This window comes from Xyrauchen texanus, chromosome 5, assembly GCF_025860055.1.
Source record: "Xyrauchen texanus isolate HMW12.3.18 chromosome 5, RBS_HiC_50CHRs, whole genome shotgun sequence".
NCBI classification, from domain to species: domain Eukaryota; kingdom Metazoa; phylum Chordata; class Actinopteri; order Cypriniformes; family Catostomidae; genus Xyrauchen; species Xyrauchen texanus.
The window spans coordinates 2,466,495-2,489,816 of NC_068280.1; the positions used below are offsets into that span (position 1 = coordinate 2,466,495).

Sequence of the window (23,322 nt, forward strand, 5' to 3'; positions counted from 1 at the left end):
AAGTCTTGAAAAACATATGGTTCCTCCTATTTAAATAAAAAAATAAAAATAAGGAACAGGTTTCCAGTCACACAAATGAATCTACCAGAGAAAGATTTTTAAAAAGACTTTTTATTTTTATTCAGATCACAGAAACCCTATTGCACCAACTTTGACACAGACTTGCTCATGAGTGTAAACCTATTGCAAAAGTCAAACAAAGACACTTGAAAATGTATTTGTTTTTGATGATCTGGCACCTGAATAAAACTTTGAACATTTAAATCTCAAAAGCTTTAAAATACAATATTTACACCTGTAAGGTAATTAGGAAACATGACAAATCCAGTACGTACTGAGGGTTTGAAGTGTTGACTGGCATTAAACACAGAAACTTTTGCAAAGTCATTCATGTAAATGAAAAAATAAAATAAAAATGGGATTCACCCATTCAAACTAGTCCAAAGTGTTCAAAGTCTACATGAAATAATGAATTGTCTGAAAAAGATAATCAAAAGCTCCTGGTGTTAACTTAATATCTCTCTACTAAAACAAAAATTGGTGCAAGAATATTCACTTTGTAAGCTGACTAAAGGGTAGTGATACTGATGATGTAATTTATAGGGATGGGCGGATCGATCCTAAAATATCGACACTTCTGATACTGATGTTGTATCAAAAATATAGATCAAGAAATCTAATAATTTTCTGTTTAGGCTCACAAATGAAAAAAAAAAAAGAAAAATACCAATTATGACTAAAAATCATATTCTAAATTACCAATTGTAATTTAGTTACAGTCAGAAAAAAGAAAAGTAATATCCAAGATGGAAAAAAAAAAAACATTAAAAGCCTTTCTCAAGCATAAAAACAATACTTTGAGGGGGAAAATCTCTGACACATCTCTAAAGGAAAAATATAAAATATCTCTGCTAAAGTTTGTGTGGCTCTCTTGCACCTCTGCTAGCAAGTGTTTGAACTTCCCCCAGACATGCAGCTTTGGTTCAGTGTTGTTATGCAGTCGTCCTGATCCACTTCAGACCCCAACAGAGTCTCTACAGCAGACAGACAAAGATCCAGGAATTATGATTAGAGCTAAAGTGACCTTTTAAACTCTAAAGTACTTCATAGTGAATATAAACACTCACCTTGATCTTCACAAGCCCTCCCAGGCGTCTTCACGCTGCTTTGCCGCCAAGCGCTTTTGCTCTGATGACAAAACACACACAAAACAGAACAAATCAAACAATAGATTTTTTAATTCTGAGATATTACACACATTTTTGAATATCATAACTATTATTTACATAGCAGTTCTATTAAAAGTAATAAAGGGTTCAAAAGCTTTGAGATTTGATATGATGTTGTTAATTACATGAACTCAACATAAACCACCCCATGAATTATCTTCATGAGATTTAAATCTCTTCTGTAGAGAGACAAAAAACTTCTGTGAGCAGAAAACGCTCGAATTAGAAAGCCACTTTATCAGACATCAAAATAAGTGATAATAGCCAATTTGGCACCTTTTGCTTGCCGTAGTTTGTTCCTCTCTGCCTCGCGGTCTTCTTTGGTCTGGTTACTCTTCACACCCAGAGCACCAATGACCAGTCGACGGGCCAAAGCTGCACTCGTCTGAGGACGCTCTTTAGCTGGCAACAAGTAATCTACACAGAGAGAGAGCGACAGATAGTTCTTATGAGAGACAGGATCAGGTTTAGCTAAAAAAACAAACAAAAACTAGACACAATTAAAAAAATAAAGCAAATTCACTTCGAAAATTTGGCTATTGCAACATCTTTATAGAGCGCAACTTCTTCAGCCGGAAGTATTAACAGTGCTTCACACGCTGCAGAGCTCTTTTGGTGCACTTTTTTTTGCAGTGAATCACTGATTGGTGGATATTTCTCAGGAGGATCATGGGTAGTGTAGTTCTTCTCCAGAACTTCTGCTCTTAAACACATTTAAAATAAATAAATAAAGATGAAATAACACCGACTGATGGCTTCAGGAGAAACACATACAATCGATTAATAACCTTGAAGCTCGCCGAAGATTTGACGTTTAAAGACTTATAAGTTATCGTTAACAATAAACTCCCCTATGGGAAAACTGAATGGGATTTTTACTTCCAGAACAAGACTGTTGCGCTATTGGGGTTTCAGCTTTAATCCGCTGGTGGTAAAAAAAGACAGACAGGAGTACCAGAGCAGCTGCGAGCTTTGGCTTTAGTGGCATTTGATGATTTGGAGAGAGGCCTGATCTTCATCATGGGGTTCTTCATCCTCAGAGCATCACGAGCTACACAAACACACACACACACACACAGAATATCAGTTCTTGACTGTAGAGAACTTACTAGCATCGTAACATCTGTAAAACAAACTGACCTGCTATTGAACTGGAGAACAAACCCAGAACATGCGTATCATCAATCCACTTTATATCAAACCCCTTCTGCCTGAAAACACACACACACACACACTTAATAAACACACTAGTGTACAAGACATATACATTTCTGTAGATGATCTTGAATCAGTGCAATTCATGATTAGAGATACACGCACTGAAAAGTGTTGAAGGATCTTATCAAGTCCTCCGTCTTGAACTCGGACGGGAAATCATAAATCTCCACGATGTGTGACAGCTCGTCATCACGAAGCTCCACCTCTTCTTCTTCTTGAGGAGACCAGTTGTAGTAGTCGAATTGCGGCTCCTGTTTGGAGCTCTTCTTGCGGCCGTCCTTAAGGGACATCTGTGACGGGAGGGAGAGATGACATCAAACATGAGTATAAAGCCTAAATAATGGATAAAATTATTTTATCCATTATAATTCATAAAATGTATGAATTATTGCGAGGGAACGCAAAACATTTTCAGAAAATAAATTCCCTCTCTGTTCTCTAAGGGGTACATGCACACTTTTGTTCATTTAAAAAAGGCTTAATTACACTTGATTAGACAATTTAAACGATGACAGTAATTAAGTAATGAGCGAACTATCCCTATACATTTTGCTCTCAACATATTGTCATTGGAAGGTTTCAGTGAGGGTGGAGTGGTTAATGAATGTGGGTTTTAAAGGGTAACAAGGTTAAGTATTATTATAATGAGGGGAATAAATCAACTCTTTAGCTCATACCTCCTCCAGCAAATGGGGGTCTAGACAGTCACCATCATCATTAAACAAAGAATCCCAGTTCTCATCCTCTTCCTCATTTGAGCTCCCCTCATGTTCCAGTGTTCTGGCATCATTACCCGTCTCTTCTGGTGTGTTCGGAGTTTTGGATGTGGAGTCCATGTCTTCTCTGGACTGTTCGTCCTTTTCTGTTTGCATGCTTTGATTCTCTGCATCTCCCTCCTCCCTCCCCCCTTCACCATCATCATGTTTTACCTCTCCATTGGGCGTCTCCCCAGCTTTCGCTTTGTCCTTCTTGCTCTTATTTTTCCGGGCTTTATCTGTGTACCGGGGCCTGGGCTTGGGCTCTATCTTCTCGGCCTGCCGTTTCTTGGCCACGTAAATCTCCATAGTGGGCTTTTTGGTTTGGGATGGGGCAGAAGTTTTGGACCCTCCCTCTGGCTGGGCTGCTTCCTCTGTCTCCATAGAGATCTGCATATAGGAAAGTGTGTCAATAAAAGCTATTACTGTACTACTTCTTAAGTATGTATACTGTGTGCAGTATGCACAATTTCTCTATACATAAACACACGGGATGACTTACTACATTTGCTGACCTTTAATTTCCAGAGTGCCATATTTGCATATTATAGTTACAGTACTAACTATTTATTACATAGTACGCAGTATACAGTATATACTGTGTAGTACGCAAGTATCCCATTCTGTACACAGACATATGCTTATTGAAATATCCAAGTATTGATTAAACTGAAGTAATTACATAGTACGCTGATTTGAATATACGTCGATCAATATAGTTATAGTCTACGCATTATCTTCTGTTTAATTGCTATTATAGGAACATAAACACAACATATATTTCCTGAGTGTGACCCTGTATTATCTCTTCAAAACAACATCTATATTTTTTTCGAAACATGAAGACCAAATAACCAAATCATGTAAAATCTTCGCTGTAAATTCAACATTCCATATATTTACAAAGAACATATATTCGCTGTATATTTCCACTCACATTTCTCAATATTTTCCAGTTCGCCGAAACGTTGCAACTACCATGACCGGATGTTTGGAAACGCATCGACGTCATGACGTCACAAATCACGTCTTCATGGGAGTTGTAGTTTAAGGACTTAGTTTAGAAACGCAGATTCTGGACCAAATTTAATTATTCACAAAGAAATTGCAATTATACTGCTTTAAACTATATTAACGAGTGAATGCCGGTGAAATAGAACAACTGTTACGTTTATGCTTTCACGACTAAACATAACTTTAAATTTCACCTCAACCAACTTGAAACAAACGACAGAATTGCCGAATTTCAAAAAGCATTAATTAATTAATTAATTCGATTAATTCAAAAGACTCAATTATTATTCATTTAGGTGAATTATTAATATATAGGTCAATAAAATCATAAACTCGCGTTTGTTAGAGCACGTGATGGTCTTCAGAGGCGGGTCATGTCCGCAGTCGAATCCGCATGTTAACCACGCCCCTTTTCTCTGTCAGCTTTCTGATTGGTCAAACCTCCATGATATTTAAATATCTGTACTGTGATTGGACAGAAGCACTTACACAAGGCGGCTACGTTGGAAGTTGTGTAAGGAGCGAAAAAAACATAATATAAACAGCAGTCCCGCATCGTTTTGCGTATTTTTCAATCAAGTAATCTATTGGAAACATGAGGAGCGTAAGTAGCCGCTATAATTCAGCACAAATACCATGATGATAGATGAATGTCACATTATTGTTTATTTGTTTAGCTAAAATAACCGTTTAATTGAGTTATTCTTTAATTAAATAACACTTGTCTGCTCTCTTATGCATCATTTCCCACATTTTTTTCTTTTTGCAATTGCAGCTTATTTATGTCATGCCATACGATGTATATGCGCCATAATAAATGCTTTTCATGTCTTTAAGATATTATTCAGAATGATGACCTTAAAAGCATGTGTATTGCATTGTAATGTGCTTTCTGATCGTACACTGTTTGACTGACAGGTGGAGATGAGGATGTGGTGGGCGTGTCTTCTCTGTTTGGGGCTGTCTGGTCTCTCTCAAGCTCAGCCCATGTTCTCTGTTACCACGGACACAGTTCTGGCTCTGCATGCTCTTCACAACCCCACTCAACTGAATTATGGGATGGCGGTGACGGATGTGGATGGAGAAGGGGATCTGGAGGTGGTGGTGGCCGGGTAAAAATAATCCAGCATAACTCTATTCACATTAGTCCAATATATGTTAAAAATTATCCATCAGTAGAGAGTGGGTTAACCCTTTAGGTTCGGATGGGACCACCATTTATTTTTACTCACAGACATAATTATAGCGAGTAAATAGCTGAGTACATGTCTTTGACCTACATGTTACATGTAAACAGGTGTTGTTATATGCTGCGTTTTCACTTTTAACTTCACAAAAAATAAGCAAAGCATAAAATATTACATACCTTTATTAGAGGAGGGGATTCCCATTAAAACGAGCCCACACACAATGTAATCAGATACATATTGTGCTATCTGGCTAAAAACACGTTAGCTTTCCTGGATCAGATGACTTAATCAGTAATTATGTAGTACGTTGTCCAGCGTCATGGAACTTTAATCCAATCGTATTAGGATTCAGATCGCTGCAACCAAAGGTGAAAGTCATCCGAATATGGGCAGAGAGGATCGCTCAATGTAATTACACATGTTCACCAGGAGATGGCGCCAAATACATGACACAGACTCAATGATGACTCAAATGACACAGCATGGAACTGAATCAGATCTTGTTAGAGATTTGGAGAGAGAGCATATCTTTAGTCATTGTTGTATTTGCATGTGTTCTTATGTACAATTGTTACATTTTATTTGTTTGAAGAGGCTTTTGGACACTTTTTTTATTTTTTTATAAAAAAAAAATATTTAGATTTTTGTTTCCTTTGTTGTATCAACACAAAACTTTTTTTAAATTTTTTTGGTTCAGCAGTTTATTAGGCTGAGAGTCTAAGAATTGATCATAATCTGTATCATAATTTTTTTTTTTAAATGATTCCAAACACTTAAAATAAGCCTTTCATTTTTGGTATGCTACTGAAACAGGACATTTTTAAAAACACCTTCAGACTATCACACCAGGAGTCGTGAGTTTGAATCCAGGGTGTGCTGAGTGAATCCAGCCAGGTCTCCTTAGCAACCAAATTGGCCCGGTTGCTAGGGAGGGTAGAGTCACATAGGGTAACCTCCTCGTGGTCGCTACAATGTGGTTCTCGCTCTCGGTGGGGCGTGAGGTGAGTTGTGTGTGGATGCCGCGGAGAATAGCGTGAAGCCTCCACACGCGCTACGTCTCCGTGGTAACGCGCTCAACAAGTCACGTGATAAGATGGGCGGATTGACGGTCTCAGCCGCAAATCAGATTTGCACGTTCAGACGTAACCAACCTATCTGCATGTGCATCATCTCCCAATATGGTTTGAATCAGATTCGGAAAAATCTGATTTAATGTGTTTTTTTGCTGTCCAGACTATCAAAAACTCATCTGGATACAATCTGGATATGCAAAAAGGCCTAAAGCACATTTGGAACTGGGCATTCCCAATTGGGAAGAAAAAAAAAACACCTTCAGAGCTTTAAGGGTTAAGGGTAAGGATTGAAATGAGTCCAAATAAAAGGGAAGTACCCATGACACTCTTATTGCATTCAAACGGCTTAATTATCACACGGCTATGTGGAGAAAAAGAGGTGGAATTTCAACTTAAATTTCAGTCTGTTTTCAGGTATAATGGACCAAACTTAGTTCTGAAGTACGACCGTACTCAGAAGAAGCTGGTGAACATTGCCGTGGACGACCGCAGTTCTCCGTATTACGCCCTGAGAGACCCGCAGGGAAACGCCATCGGCGTGACAGCCTGTGATGTGGACGGAGACGGCAGGGAGGAGGTTTATTTCCTCAACACCAACAATGCATACTCCGGTACACTCATACACACACACACACACACACACACACACACACACACACACAATCTGTGTTGCAGTTACAGAAGCATCCTTTACCGATGTCAAAACTAAATTCTTTGCAGGTCAGGCAACATACGCAGACAAACTGTTCAAGTTCCATAATGGTCGTTTTGAGGATCTGCTCAGTGATGACATCAACGTGCGAAGAGGAGTAGCCAATCGCATGGCGGGGCGCTCAGTTGCTTGTGTTGACAGAAAGGTACTTAATTGTTCATTGTTATTGTGTCAATATTCAAAATTATTTGTATTCACAAATCTGTTTAATTTCATCTGTTTGTGTCTCGTCATGTTGTAGGGTACAGGTCGATACTCTGTTTACGTGGCGAACTATGCCAGTGGTAACGTGGGGCCGCACGCACTGATAGAGATGGACGAAGCTGCCAGTGATGTGGAGAAGGGCGTCATTGCTCTGTCTGATGTTGCACCACAAGCCAACGTCAACAAACACACAGGTCGATTAAAATGTTTAATCGTTAAATGTTTTTGCGCGTCGGCCCACGCACCTGCCGTTGACCGAAAGACTGAAGCATGTGACCCTTAAGTGAGCATTTTCTATCTGCAGTTATTCAAATAATGATTAAATAATGATCAAATAATGATCAACTAATGATCAAATAATGATTAAATAATGATCAACTAATGATCAAATAATGATCAACTAATGATCAAATAATGATCAAATAATGATCAAATAATGATTAAATAATGATCAAGTAATGATCAAATAATGATTAAATAATGATCAAATAATGATCAAATAATGATTAAATAATGATCAACTAATGATCAAATAATGATTAAATAATGATCAAATAATGATCAAATAATGATTAAATAATGATCAAATAATGATCAAATAATGATTAAATAATGATCAACTAATGATCAAATAATGATCAAATAATGATCAACTAATGATCAAATAATGATCAAATAATGATTAAATAATGATCAACTAATGATTAAATAATGATAAAATAATGATCAAATAATGATTAAATAATGATCAACTAATGATCAAATAATGATTAAATAATGATCAAATAATGATCAAATAATGATCAACTAATGATCAAATAATGATTAAATAATGATCAAATAATGATCAAATAATGATTAAATAATGATTAAATAATGATCAAATAATGATTAAATAATGATCAAATAATGATCAAATAATGATTAAATAATGATTAAATAATGATCAACTAATGATCAAATAATGATCAAATAATGATTAAATAATGATTAAATAATGATCAAATAATGATTAAATAATGATTAAATAATGATCAAATAATGATTAAATAATGATCAACTAATGATCAAATAATGATTAAATAATGATCAAATAATGATCAAATAATGATCAAATAATGATCAACTAATGATCAAATAATGATCAACTAATGATCAAATAATGATCAAATAATGATTAAATAATGATCAAGTAATGATTAAATAATGATCAACTAATGATCAACTAATGATCAAATAATGATCAACTAATGATCAAATAATGATCAACTAATGATCAAATAATGATTAAATAATGATCAAATAATGATCAAATAATGATTAAATAATGATCAACTAATGATCAACTAATGATCAAATAATGATCAACTAATGATCAAATAATGATCAACTAATGATCAAATAATGATTAAATAATGATCAAATAATGATCAAATAATGATTAAATAATGATCAAGTAATGATTAAATAATGATCAACTAATGATCAACTAATGATCAAATAATGATCAACTAATGATCAAATAACGATTAAATAATGATCAACTAATGATTAAATAATGATCAACTAATGATCAACTAATGATCAAATAATGATTAAATAATGAAGGTGTGCATTATAACCATATATCCAGATGCGCGGTGTTGTCAAGCGCACTTTCGGCATGTTAACTTGAGATGATAGACAGTGATGTTGTTCAGTCCTGCCAAAGTGTGTCAGATCTTTATGGTCTGCTGCATCCTCCGCTATATAATGCTCAGAATCGCCCACACAAGGAATTATTCAGATCATGCAACAGCGCAATCTAACCCGTAAAATCTCTGCTGAACGTGATTTGCATGCGCAATTCCGATGAGCAGTGACTTTATGGGCGAGTTTGCGCTGTTGCATGATCTGAATTATTCCTTTAGTGAATAGGGCACTAAATCAGCACAGAGAGTGCGTGCAAATAACCGGCGCTTTTACGGGGCACAATTCATTTTAAGTGAATTCCCCCATTAAACAACAAGGCGCTCCAACAGCGAGATACTGCGCAGCCTTCAGAGACATACGTCTAGTGCATGTTTACCTAGAAAAATGCAAAAACAGGTATACTTCATTTTTCTGCGTGCCGTTCCGTCTCAAACTTGGTGGAGCGCCCAGCTTTTAAAGTGTACTCTTTTAGCATCGTCAATGTCAGGCACGTGATGAAGACAAGCACAGAAATCTGCGGACAACTGAAGGATTCTTTCATATTTATAAATTAAATACGGTGCATTAGTGCACTGCATAATGTTTTGAATGATACGATTCATCTGATTGGCAAGTAAAATAAACTGAAACTATAAGGACAATCAGAAAAGTGTTATTGTGAATCGTGGATCTCTGTTTTCAGGTGGGCGTGGCGTGGTTATCGGTCCAATCCTCAGCGAAACAAGATCAGACATTTTTTGCGACAATGAAAATGGACCCAACTTCCTGTTCCAAAACAACGGCGATGGAACTTTCAAAGATGTCGCCGCAGAGGCCGGTGAGAGACCCGACGTTTATTGATATATAAATTAACTAGCGTTGTTACATTAATGCGCCACTGATTTTGAGTTATCGCCACTAATGATGTTTATGTCTGATTGTTGACAGGAGTTGAAGACGGGTATCAGCATGGCAGAGGTGTGGCGCTCGCTGACTTTAACGGCGATGGAAAGACAGACATCGTTTACGGTAACTGGAACGGTCCACACCGACTCTACCTGCAGGACCAACAACAGAGATTCAAGGTGAGAATCAAACCAGGTCCTTCACCGTCAGGTGCCATACGCCTAATAATCATGCTCATGGATATTTATGTTTTGTTTGCATAATGTGTTCTGCTGTTGTAGGACATCGCCACTCAGGCCTTTGCGTCTCCATCACCCATTCGTACCGTCATCGCTGCCGACTTTGACAACGACCTCCAGCTTGAGGTCTTCTTCAATAACATTGCATACAGAGGAAACGCCCCCAACAGAATCTTCAGGTACAAACTAAATCATCAACTACGGATTATATTGATAATACTAAACACACCATAGACCACCGTGCCACCTCAGACTGGTCTAAGAAGGTTTCTTCAGCAGGGAACGTGTCTTTGTGTTTGTTCAGGGTGTCGAGGAAACCGAACTCTGACCCTGAGATCACAGAGCTGGATGTGGGTGACGCCTCTGAGCCTCAGGGACGGGGCACAGGTGACATCACATGCCCCGTTTATCAGCCAATCACATCCCGTCCTGTGTTAATAAACAACCCAATTACATTAAGTTAATTTGACTGATCAGTCCGTTGTGGGTGTTACAGGTGCCACGGTCACGGACTTCGATGGTGATGGACTGTTGGATTTGTTGGTCGCTCACGGTGAAAGCGCGTCACAACCGATCTCTGTGTTTAAGGTTAATCAGGTACGTCATAATAACCAATCAGCTCACAGAGATTCAAAATCGATATACTGGGAGTGCTGGGAACAGCCGACACACATGTACACTTAAAGTAGCCTATAATCAGATTAACATTCATGTCTTCACATCTTTTTGGCATTTCCCATCTTCTATAGCCATACAGCAATATAGCGAGCCGTAATTGACCGTAATCACTGAAATTGCTCTATAAAATTGACAATACAAAATTAATGTACATTTCATACTTTTATTTGAATGCACGGGCCACAAAAAGATGCTTTCGACCTGCAAGCCATCTGTTGAGTACCGGCTTTATATTATTATATATGAAGAGCGAAACGGATCCTATATCAGTAGGACTGTGTAAAATTATCGAGTTTCCGACGAATTGCGATCATGCGCGAAACTAAATTTGGCGCTATGCAAATAAAATGTATATTTTTAGCAGCTTACTGGTAAATTGTCAGATTTCGCTCGTTCCGTATAATGTGTGTCCAGGGCTGGACTGGGAAGAGAAATCGGCGCGGGATTTTACATAGCAACTGGCCCAAAAATCATTGAGCGTCCTTTTCTGCATATCGCGGTGCCGTTTTGCGGTCCATTCTGCATAACGCGCCGGCTCATTTTAGCTTATCGTGGCCCGGCCCGCTCGGTTCTCCCGATGGCCAGTTCGCCCCCGATCGGCCCCAAAGTGCGTCGGCCCACTGGGAAAATGGCCGGTATGCCAGATTACCAGTCCAGCCCTGGGCGTGTCCAAAGATGAGATCCACACGCCCCATTTGTCATTGAATAATGTCTCTTTTAATACTCTTCTGGTCTTTACAGTCAGTTGTTGATCAAAAACAACAAAAAATAAAGGTTTAATTATTATCACGCATAGCATGAATGAGATAAACCCATTCGATTAATCTCTTATGAACACACGCTCGTTTACAGATGCTTTTTACAGAGCTGCCGGTTTTCTTAAAGGGACAGTACCGGTATTTAGCGCGTGTACAACAAATCAATTTAAATACTTGTAAATAGTTACAGTTATGCTTGTAAACAATAAACATATTTTTTTGGGATGGAATACATGGATTTGTTCATTTATTTAAATGCTAAAATGTGACCAAAATGATGAAAAACTAATAAAATATAGCCTAATTAGTTAAATGAATATTTTTTAATATTTGTTATGTATCTAGATATAAAGTCCCCTGTATAAATAGCATTAGCTGGGAGAGAATTTCTTTAATATGTAAGTAAAATTAGACTTTATTACTGATCCTATATGAGTCGATATCGAATCGAGAGCTTGTTCATCGAAATCGATACCCAGCCCTATATATCAGGACTTATACAATTTGTATTTTTGACATAATAATTAGAGTAAAAAGTTAAAATTAATATTAATTTATTTCATTTTAATATAATTAAAAATGAATACGAATTGTTTCACATTTTTCACTGTTCTGAATCCTGTTAATTTCCAAGTTTATGTAAAAAATCTGATTAAATATATTTTAAATGCAGTTTAAATCATCTTGTTTTAATTTGCATAAATCAACACCTGCTCTGTATTCATCTCTCTATAGGACTCCAGTAATAAGTGGTTGCGTGTGGTTCCGCACACTCGTTTCGGGGCGTACGCTCGCGGAGCAAAGGTGGTGATGTACACGAAACACAGCGGCGCACACATGCGCATCATCGACGGAGGGTCGGGATACCTGTGCGAGATGGAGCCGGTGGCTCACTTCGGATTAGGTACTAGATGTTTATCTACACCAGATGCATATATGATTATTAAAGGTGCCTCCAGATCACATGACCAGCCAAATGCTTCTTACTGTATCTCGACAACCCCCCTATTATGGGATGCACGGGTAGCAACTACGCCTGCAACAATCAGTGGCATTATAAAGTATAACACACTGTTGAAACAGAAATATAAAATAGTGCCCATAGAGCACTGTAATATTTTATACATTTGCATATTGCACTCATAGTCTCCTCTCATTGGCTGACAGGAAGTGATGAGGCCACCAGCATTGCTGTCTATTGGCCGGATGGTCGTTCCATGGTCCGGCCGCTCGAGTCTGCTGATATGAACACGGTTATTGAGATTGCATACCCTAATATAGGGGAGGAGTCAGCGCTCACATCTGACGCACAGGTATGGATGCATGCAAATGAGGAGGAGGAGTCAATTCACACCTTACACAGGCAGGTCTGGAGATATGCAAATTAGGAAAGACATTATGTACACTTTAAACTCACTGAAGTACGGCTCTTTGTTTTCCAGTGTGGAGAGGGATTTACGGTGAATATAAACGGCCGCTGTGTTGGTAAGATCTCTACAGCTCCTCAGCTTTGTAAATGACATGCCTCATTTGCATATGCATGAATAATAACTATGTATATAAAATTATTTTACAGTAATTAAAATGCCAGAAAAAAACTAAAGGACACCATTTAATCTTTACAGTTTTGGTAGATAATATAATGTTTCTCATTTTCTTTCCCTCAGTGACCGCCTGAGTATTCTCTACTGGACCTGTTTGAATACAGCCGAGTTGTGAATGTCTGAAGTTCAACAGCTAAAAATGTGATTACTAAATGTGCAAATGTCTACAGAAACACTAGTGAGTTTTTATGATTTATATTAACTTATGTTGTCCAATGTCTGTTTAATAAAAAGAAAGTCAGACCCAGCATGACGGTCTATAAGCGTGACTCCCTCTCCTCATCTATCCGCTCATTCCCGCTCATCCCTTCATCCTGTCAGATATAAACGAGTGCAGACAGGTGCCGAACTAATACGTACGGTGATTACGGTGATTATAGTGCAGTGCTAAGAAGAGGAGCGCTCATGGCTGCATGTCCTGCAGAGATGAGTGAGCGTGTGTGGGGGAGCGCCATGAGTAGGATGTCTGTAAAGACATGCCAAGAGTGCACGATACTCACGTGTCTTGCCTTCTGCAGAACTCCTGCATGAAAAGACAGACCCTTTCAATTAACATTAGCCAAAAAGTATTAAAAGTATTTGGTGGAAAGACTGATGGATCCTCTTCTTGTTGCTTTCTCCTTCCCAAGTGTAAAAACAAAGCAAAATCAAGTTACAGTAATGCACTTACAATGGTAGTCTGTGGCTGCAAGACCACTTTTTTAAATGCATAATGTTTAAATCTTCTTGCTATACATTGTGCATGTTAACATGACTCTAGTGTGAGCATGTCAAGTTGCTAAACCCGGCCACTTTGCACGATATCACAAACGGATGAGAGTAACTATTGTTAAGTAATGTTTACATAGTGCCATAGCGATCATCTGATGTCACATCATAGATCTCTCGAGGGACCTCTTGGACGATGATATCATCTGATGTCACATCATAGATCTCTCGAGGGACCTCTTGGACGATGACATCATCCGACGTCACGTCATAGCTCTCTTCTGGGACCTCTTGGACGATGACATCATCCGACATCACATCATAGCTTTCGAGGGACCTCTTGGACAATGACATCATCCGACGTCACGTCATAACTCTCTTGTGGGACCTCTTGGACGATGATATCATCTGACGTCACATCATAGCTCTCTCGAGGGACCTCTTGGACGATGACATCATCCGACGTCACGTCATAGCTCTCTTCTGGGACCTCTTGGACGATGACATCATCCGACATCACATCATAGCTTTCGAGGGACCACTTGGACAATGACATCATCCGACGTCACGTCATAACTCTCTTGTGGGACCTCTTGGACGATGACATCATCCGACGTCACGTCATAGATCTCTCGAGGGACCTCTTGGACGATGACATCATCCGATGTCACGTCATAGATCTCTCGAGGGACCTCTTGGACGATGATATCATCCGACGTCACGTCATAACTCTCTTGTGGGACCTCTTGGATGATGACATCATCCGACGTCACGTCATAGATCTCTCGAGGGACCTCTTGGACGATGACATCATCCGACGTCACGTCATAGATCTCTCGAGGGACCTCTTGGACGATGACATCATCTGACCTCACGTCATAGCTTTCGAGGGACCTCTTGGACAATGACATCATCCGACATCACGTCATAGCTCTCTTCTGGGACCTCTTGGACGATGACATCATCCGACGTCACATCATAGCTTTCGAGGGACCTCTTGGACGATGACATCATCCGACGTCACGTCATAGCTCTCTTGTGGGACCTCTTGGACGATGATATCATCTGACGTCACATCATAGCTCTCTCGAGGGACCTCTTGGACGATGACATCATCCGACGTCACGTCATAGCTCTCTTGTGGGACCTCTTGGACGATGATATCATCCGACGTCACATCATAGATCTCTCGAGGGACCTCTTGGACGATGATATCATCTGACGTCACGTCATAACTCTCTTGTGGGACCTCTTGGACGATGATATCTTCCGACGTCACGTCATAGCTCTCTTGTGGGACCTCTTGGACGATGATATCATCCGACGTCACGTCATAGATCTCTCGAGGGACCTCTTGGACGATGACATCATCTGACCTCACGTCATAGCTTTCGAGGGACCTCTTGGACGATGACATCATCCGACGTCACGTCATAACTCTCTTGTGGGACCTCTTGGACGATGATATCATCTGACGTCACATCATAGCTCTCTCGAGGGACCTCTTGGACGATGACATCATCTGACCTCACGTCATAGCTTTCGAGGGACCTCTTGGACGATGACATCATCCGACGTCACATCATAGCTCTCTCGAGGGACCTCTTGGACGATGACATCATCCGACGTCACCTCATAGCTCTCTTCTGGGACCTCTTGGACGATGATGTCATCAGACGTCTTGTCATAGCTCTCTTGAGGGAGCGCTTGCAGGTTTTGCATAAACAAAGACCCTGGCTGGTTGCAAGAGGACAGTTTGAATAACAGGTCCATTGTCCCAGTCTATACAAAGAAGTGGTATCAAATGCTGTAATTCGGCAGTAATCTGGAGCTAAAGTGTGCAATCAGATCAAATAATGGTAAACTGAAGGTTTCTGCTCCTTTAATAGACTGGAGTGCCAAACAGACATTACACAGTCTCAAAGAGTCTCTTTATGACATCACAGTTAAGAGATCCTTTCCTTCATATGTTCAGTTGCACAACAAATTTGGGTTCAGATAAATTCTAAATAACAATTAATTAAACCCTTGAATATATATTTTAAGGGTAAATTAAAAGTGAGTGAATTATTGTGCTTAATCCCCACACAACTTCAAAACACAATAAGGATGATTCACATAAGAATTAAAACCATCAAACCAATAAACCCAAAGGTTAAATAAGCACACACACACACATGCACATGCACGCAAAGCACAAATTAGTGGTGATTCACATGAAATAAACACTTGATTTTTCAGGCCTTGAAAAGAAAGAAATGTATGTTAAAAAAGATTAGCATAAAAGATTACAATATTTTGCGTTCACCATTCTCCCATTTATGGAACAAACATATACCATCATATAACACACACTTACACACTACTGAAGTGATATTACACAGGACTAAACCCAGACACTTAAAGAGACAGTTCACCCAATAAATAAAACATGTTCAAATATACGAACAATCAAATGTAAAATAACAACATGAATGAATGAAACTTTTTAAACATTGAGACCACTCATAAAGTAGCTTTATGCATGTTTAGCTTTCTTTGTCCTTCACTATCCTCACTGTTCAGTCTTCTTCTTTAACATCCATTTATTTCTAGTCAAAGCCAAAAATGCAAAAAATAAAACGTAACACCTGAAATATGTTTAAATAAAAAGCACTCACTCGTTTGACCATTTTTCATTTATTGACTTTGCTACACAACAGAGAAATCACTCCGACTTTACAAACGTTCTTAATAAGAAATGGAAGCTCTTAATGCGGGACCATGTGTTTCAGGAAGTTCTGGCAGTAGTTATTTATTTTCCTCTGATGATAAAAAAGCTTGAGTGACGTCCACACGATCCAATACAACAGATGTATAGAGTCATATATAGTCCCCGAGGGGGGGAATGGCAGTGCCTGGCATCTGTATAGTGTGGTCACACTGATCTAGAGTCAGATTTCTGTCCCGTACTCTTATCTGAGGTACATTAAAGGAATAGTTTACCCAAAAATGATGTCATTATTTACTCGTGACTCATGTCTCTATTTTTCTGGAACACAAAAGGACAATTTTAAAGAAACCGGTTTGGAATGACATGGTATTTTTATTTTAACGCTAATCATCTCATCTCCAAACACGGGTCAAAAGGGTCAAAAATCATGCAAATGTCAAACTGCAATGGAAGACTGTCACGTGCCGATCGGCCGCTACATCACACGGCGGGAGTGAATTTGCATATTACAGCGATGGTAGCTGATGTGAACTGCTACAGCCAGTGACTCTGAGATGTGCAACAACTGCCGCTATCACGAAGGACGTGTGCAGATTCTGTTACCAAATGATGTGCAGACGTGAGGTAATGGCGTGCATTGAGGAGGCAGTTCTTGCGCGGTGGGTGATGTCAGATCTGGTTCTGTTTGCCGATGCTGAACGGATGATGTCTCTCTTCAGTGAGCATCAGTCATGAGCGACTGAGTGGTGTTCAAGTGAACGTTACAGTGTGTCAGAATCATCGTCTGCTGCTTGTTGTGCTGCTTCCTGAGCTTGAACCACTGGAGCTGCGATCCTCAAACACACTGATCTCAATCTACACACTCAGGTTAAGGGAATAACATCTAGAAAGTAAAGTCTTGTTCAAAACACATTTCTCACTCTCACTACAGAGTACAAGTACAGTACATATTTGCTAGGTTTGCTATTGCAAGTTCAAGCACACACTCACACAGTAGTTTCTATATTATGTAAGGATACAACCCTCATGCCCTTCTCTATAGGGTCTGTGATGAGCAGGCCTCGAGGAGCATAGATCTTCTCATTCTGCTCCTGAATGTACTGCGAGATCTTCTTCAGCACCTGCACACACACAGATACACGTGAGAACATGCAGAACACACTAACACACACACACACGCACGCACGTGCGCGCGCATACCTTCTCATAGCGTGTCTCGACGCACAGGAAGATGAGGTAAACAGTGATGCATGCGAGGCAGCCCTCGAGGCAGGCCTGGCCTCCGATCTTCTCTGCCTCCGCATAGTAATTATTCAGCGTCTTCACCGTGTCCTCGAACAGTGTCCTCTCGATCTGACCAATCAGACGCAAGGGTAAAAGATTGGTCAGCCTATCAGAGCACATTTGAGGCAAAGCTGATACTTTAACATAAGTTAAAACTCCATTAAATCTCCTGAGTAAATAAAATGTGACACCGACACACTGGACACTTTTCACTTATGTATCGCTCATTTACTCAGCAAGTCTTCATAGGCCTTGTGTAACATGATCTTGCACCCTTAAACGGCTCTATTAGCAGCTCATTATGTGTGTGTTGTGGGGTTTGCGCGGTCAGCGTTGCCTTTGCTGAAGAGCAGAGTTTTATCTTTAACTAAAGAGCCCTGTTATCTTTTTCATTTCCCTTTTTTTCTCTCTTTATTTCACTGTATGCTTCACACACACACACACACACACACACACACACACACACACACACACACACACACACGCTTACCCTGTTGTCTAACTCAGAGGGGAACTTGGTCTGGAACTTGCAAGTGGTGCCATCCATGTAGTCTCTCTGAATGAAGACCTTACTGGCTAGAGACGCAGAGTGTCTCAACTCCTGAAGGTTATGAAACTAAAGAGAGCGAGAGAGAGTTGTAATGTATTAATGTTCATATGAAATCTTCGTGCTGTCAGATGTTAAAGATCCCCTACACTGTTATTTTGCCTACATTTACTGTAAATGTGAATGGCATAAGTATGTAAATGCCTCCTAATGCAACATAATTTAAGTCTTTATAGGGAAAACATGTAATATCAGATCACTGCAGTGATGCCATCATTAGCTCAAATGCAGTGAGGTCGCCATCATTAGGTGATAGAGTAATGCATGATGTCATCATTATCACACAGCGTAATAGAGTGATGTCATTATTAGCTCACAGATTAATGCAGTGCCATCATCATGGAATGCAGTGGTGTCATCATAAGCTTATAGATTAATGCAGTGGCGCCATAATTAGTTCAGTGTAATGCAGTAATGTCATAATTATCTCATTAGCTCATAGATTTAATGCAGTGCCGTCATCATCATTATCTCAGAGGAATGCAGTGATGTCATCTTCATTCTCTCAGATTAATGCAGTGATGTCATCATTAGCTCATAGAGAAATGCAGTGATGTCATTAGCTCAGAGTAATGCAGTGATGTCACCATTAGCTCACAGAGAATGCAGTGATGTCTTAATTATCTCAGAGTAATGCAGTGCTGTCATCTCCATTCTCTCATATTAAAGCAGTGCTGTCATCTTCATTATCTCAGATTAATGCAGTGCTGTCATCTCCATTCTCTCATATTAAAGCAGTGCTGTCATCTTCATTCTCTCAGATGAATGCAGTGCTGTCATCTTCATTCTCTCAGATTAATGCAGTGCTGTCATCTCCATTCTCTCATATTAAAGCAGTGCTGTCATCTTCATTATCTCAGATTAATGCAGTGCTGTCATATTCATTATCTCAGATTAATGCAGTGCCGTCATCTTCATTCTCTCAGATTAAAGCAGTGATGTTATCATCATTCTCTCATATTAAAGCAGTGATGTCATCATCTTTCTCTCAGATTAATGCAGTGCTGTCCACTTCATTCTCTCAGATTAATGCAGTGATGTCATCATTAGCTCATAGATTAATGCAGTGATGTCATCTCCATTCTCTCAGATGAATGCAGTGCTGTCATCTTCATTCTCTCAGATGAATGCAGTGCTGTCATCTTCATTCTCTCAGATGAATGCAGTGCTGTCATCTCCATTCTCTCATATTAAAGCAGTGCTGTCATATTCATTATCTCAGATTAATGCAGTGCCGTCATCTTCATTCTCTCAGATTAAAGCAGTGATGTTATCATCATTCTCTCATATTAAAGCAGTGATGTCATTATCATTCTCTCAGATTAATGCAGTGCTGTCATCTTCATTCTCTCAGATTAATGCAGTGCTGTCCTCTCCATTCTCTCAGATGAATGCAGTGCTGTCATCTTCATTCTCTCAGATGAATGCAGTGCTGTCATCTTCATTCTCTCAGATTAATGCAGTGCTGTCATCTTCATTCTCTCAGATTAATGCAGTGATGTCATCATCATTCTCTCAGATTAATGCAGTGCTGTCATCTTCATTCTCTCAGATTAATGCAGTGCTGTCATCTTCATTCTCTCAGATTAATGCAGTGATGTCATCATCATTCTCTCATATTAAAGCAGTGATGTCATCATCATTCTCTCAGATTAATGCAGTGCTGTCATCTTCATTCTCTCAGATGAATGCAGTGATGTCATCATCATTCTCTCAGATTAATGCAGTGCTGTGATCTTCATTCTCTCAGATTAATGCAGTGCTGTCATCTTCATTCTCTCAGATGAATGCAGTGATGTCATCATCATTCTCTCAGATTAATGCAGTGCTGTCATCTTCATTCTCTCAGATGAATGCAGTGATGTCATCATCATTCTCTCATATTAAAGCAGTGATGTCATCATCATTCTCTCAGATTAATGCAGTGCTGTCATCTTCATTCTCTCAGATTAATGCAGTGCTGTCATCTTCATTCTCTCAGATTAATGCAGTGATGTCATCTTCATTCTCTCAGATTAATGCAGTGATGTCATCATCATTCTCTCATATTAAAGCAGTGATGTCATCATCATTCTCTCAGATTAATGCAGTGCTGTCATCTTCATTCTCTCAGATTAATGCAGTGATGTCATCATCATTCTCTCAGATTAATGCAGTGCTGTCATCTTCATTCTCTCAGATTAATGCAGTGCTGTCATCTTCATTCTCTCAGATTAATGCAGTGCTGTCATCTTCATTCTCTCAGATGAATGCAGTGATGTCATCATCATTCTCTCAGATTAATGCAGTGCTGTCATCTTCATTCTCTCAGATTAATGCAGTGCTGTCATCTTCATTCTCTCAGATGAATGCAGTGATGTCATCATCATTCTCTCAGATTAATGCAGTGCTGTCATCTTCATTCTCTCAGATGAATGCAGTGATGTCATCATCATTCTCTCATATTAAAGCAGTGATGTCATCATCATTCTCTCAGATTAATGCAGTGCTGTCATCTTCATTCTCTCAGATTAATGCAGTGATGTCATCATCATTCTCTCAGATTAATGCAGTGATGTCATCATCATTCTCTCAGATTAATGCAGTGATGTCATCATCATTCTCTCAGATTAATGCAGTGATGTCATCATCATTCTCTCAGATTAATGCAGTGCTGTCATCTTCATTCTCTCAGATTAATGCAGTGCTGTCATCATCATTCTCTCAGATTAATGCAGTGCTGTCATCTTCATTCTCTCAGATTAATGCAGTGATGTCATCTTCATTCTCTCAGATTAATGCAGTGCTGTCATCTTCATTCTCTCAGATTAATGCAGTGCTGTCATCTTCATTCTCTCAGATTAATGCAGTGCTGTCATCTTCATTCTCTCAGATGAATGCAGTGATGTCATCATCATTCTCTCAGATTAATGCAGTGCTGTCATCTTCATTCTCTCAGATTAATGCAGTGCTGTCATCTTCATTCTCTCAGATGAATGCAGTGATGTCATCATCATTCTCTCAGATTAATGCAGTGCTGTCATCTTCATTCTCTCAGATTAATGCAGTGCTGTCATCTTCATTCTCTCAGATTAATGCAGTGATGTCATCATCATTCTCTCAGATTAAAGCAGTGATGTCATCATCATTCTCTCAGATTAATGCAGTGCTGTCATCTTCATTCTCTCAGATTAATGCAGTGCTGTCATCTTCATTCTCTCATATTAAAGCAGTGATGTCATCTTCATTCTCTCAGATGAATGCAGTGACATCATCACCATTATCTCAAAGTAATGCAGTGACATCATCATCATCATCTCTAAGTAATGCAGTGATGTCATCATTACCTCATAGAGTAATGCAGTGATGTCATCATTACCTCATAGAGTAATGCAGTGATGTCATTGCTGTGTTTGTTCTGATATGACACCACGTGTCCAAACACAGACAGACTGTATAGTCTTATGAGGTTTATAATATTTAATGGGCATTTCATTGCCCACATCCACACACATGCACGCAAACACATCAAAGTGACTGGCCATCTGTCACTGCCAACACACATATGCATGCAAACACACCAACATCAGCATGAATTGTGGGTTCATCCTTCCATCCCCCACTCTTGCAGTACAGCTTATACATTACTGTCCATTTTAACAGACCAGACTGATCAAACACATATAATGATACACTTTTGAAGACTATAATAATATAATATAATAATAACACTTCCCATAGCAAGTCCAAGCAGTCCTTACAACATGTTTATTTAAAAGCTCAGTCTGTTTTAGTCCCAGGGCTCACCAGTACCTCTCTCTGTCCGATATAGTAACTGGGTGAGCCAGCGCGCACACACACACGCACACACACACAGCTCTTCAATGCTGTGGATGCAATCGATCAGTGGCACTAAACATTGGCAGACCTCAAGAACACTTGCAAAGCTCACATCAGCTTAAAGACATGGTGTCAAATAATGTAATGCTACACTGAATACTTGTTGAGAGCCTGTTGAAACTTGTTCATATTCTGATGTAGATGACACTGTTACCGACTCCCACAATGCACACACACTGCTGATACCAAACCATCAAAACACAATCTATTAATCTAGTACAGCCAATACACAGTAATTATTGTTCTAGTGACGAGACGGTTTGTCTCAAATAAAGAGAACATGGAACGGCAGGCACATATTTGAGCCTTAAATAGCATTAAAATAACGTAAGATATCCATTTTAACTTCTAATCACATGAAATTGTGTTTATCGCTGTAGATATGGCAGGATACATCACTTTTAAATGGGAAATCGCTGACAGACTCGTGGCAGTACAGGAGTTTAGTTCTGTCCGTCACTGTCCGGGGTGCTGAAATCATTCATCAGACACCAAAGACAAACTCACAAACAATATATCTGCTTTCACTAAAGGAGCTCAAAGACACGAGGACAGAGACGGGTTTGTCGTCTTTGATGTCCCAGTTGTGTGCTCGGCTACGTCCCAATACAGGAGTTTATCTGGAGGATCATTCGGCAGCAGAACAGCTTTAAGAACACACTTTCCTTTATGGATCTGTTCACAGCAACAGTTTTAAGCTTTTAAAACACCTACAAGCAGCAACTGTGAGGTCCAACATATGGAGACATCAATTAATAAAGTGGTAACCTGTAAATGTGAGCTCAAGGACTTATTTCTTATTGATTTAACCCATAAAAATGACTTCCTTTAATGAAACCAAATTTGTCAAGTTGATTTTAATTAAATAACATTTTGACTT

The 23,322-nt window shown here is 39.2% G+C and overlaps 3 protein-coding genes across 3 annotated transcripts in view; 1 reads left to right on the forward strand and 2 right to left on the reverse strand.

Moving 5' to 3' along the window:
- Positions 1-113: 113 nt before the first annotated feature.
- r3hcc1l (R3H domain and coiled-coil containing 1-like) lies at positions 114-4,204 on the reverse strand. Its single transcript, XM_052126856.1, has 8 exons — positions 4,140-4,204; positions 3,125-3,592; positions 2,550-2,737; positions 2,370-2,440; positions 2,185-2,280; positions 1,506-1,646; positions 1,128-1,188; positions 114-1,034 (listed from the first exon to the last, which is right to left on the reverse strand). Exons 2-7 carry the CDS (start codon positions 3,584-3,586, stop codon positions 1,136-1,138), a joined length of 1,011 nt encoding a protein of 336 aa, XP_051982816.1. The 5' UTR covers positions 3,587-3,592; positions 4,140-4,204; the 3' UTR covers positions 114-1,034; positions 1,128-1,135.
- A 494-nt stretch (positions 4,205-4,698) lies between these two features.
- LOC127643914 (cartilage acidic protein 1-like) lies at positions 4,699-13,514 on the forward strand. Its single transcript, XM_052126855.1, has 14 exons — positions 4,699-4,820; positions 5,135-5,328; positions 6,894-7,090; positions 7,200-7,336; positions 7,433-7,589; positions 9,770-9,904; positions 10,015-10,151; positions 10,254-10,390; positions 10,516-10,598; positions 10,708-10,808; positions 12,383-12,551; positions 12,815-12,960; positions 13,090-13,132; positions 13,315-13,514. Exons 1-14 carry the CDS (start codon positions 4,812-4,814, stop codon positions 13,323-13,325), a joined length of 1,656 nt encoding a protein of 551 aa, XP_051982815.1. The 5' UTR covers positions 4,699-4,811; the 3' UTR covers positions 13,326-13,514.
- A 3,141-nt stretch (positions 13,515-16,655) lies between these two features.
- The window catches only part of LOC127644320 (golgin subfamily A member 7B-like), a 9,007-nt gene continuing 2,340 nt past the window's right edge, over positions 16,656-23,322 (reverse strand). Inside the window, exons 2-5 of the mRNA XM_052127449.1 lie at positions 18,447-18,572; positions 17,873-18,025; positions 17,692-17,793; positions 16,656-17,527 (exon numbers count right to left, since the gene is read on the reverse strand). Of these exons, the coding sequence (XP_051983409.1) occupies positions 17,450-17,527; positions 17,692-17,793; positions 17,873-18,025; positions 18,447-18,572 (459 nt within the window). The 3' untranslated portion in view covers positions 16,656-17,449. The remainder of the gene's footprint in view (positions 17,528-17,691; positions 17,794-17,872; positions 18,026-18,446; positions 18,573-23,322) is intronic.

Excerpts from the sequence above, each read along its gene's own strand:
- r3hcc1l (XM_052126856.1), bottom strand. The coding sequence starts at position 3,586 with ATGGAGACAGAGGAAGCAGCCCAGCCAGAGGGAGGGTCCAAAACTTCT. Across the intron at positions 2,441-2,549 it reads AGATCCTTCAACACTTTTCA|GCAGAAGGGGTTTGATATAA; the intron begins GTGCGTGTATCT and ends GTGTGTTTTCAG. Across the intron at positions 2,281-2,369 it reads GTTCTCCAGTTCAATAGCAG|CTCGTGATGCTCTGAGGATG; the intron begins GTCAGTTTGTTT and ends GTGTTTGTGTAG.
- LOC127643914 (XM_052126855.1), top strand. Across the intron at positions 10,599-10,707 it reads GCCTCAGGGACGGGGCACAG|GTGCCACGGTCACGGACTTC; the intron begins GTGACATCACAT and ends TGGGTGTTACAG. Across the intron at positions 12,552-12,814 it reads GGTGGCTCACTTCGGATTAG|GAAGTGATGAGGCCACCAGC; the intron begins GTACTAGATGTT and ends ATTGGCTGACAG.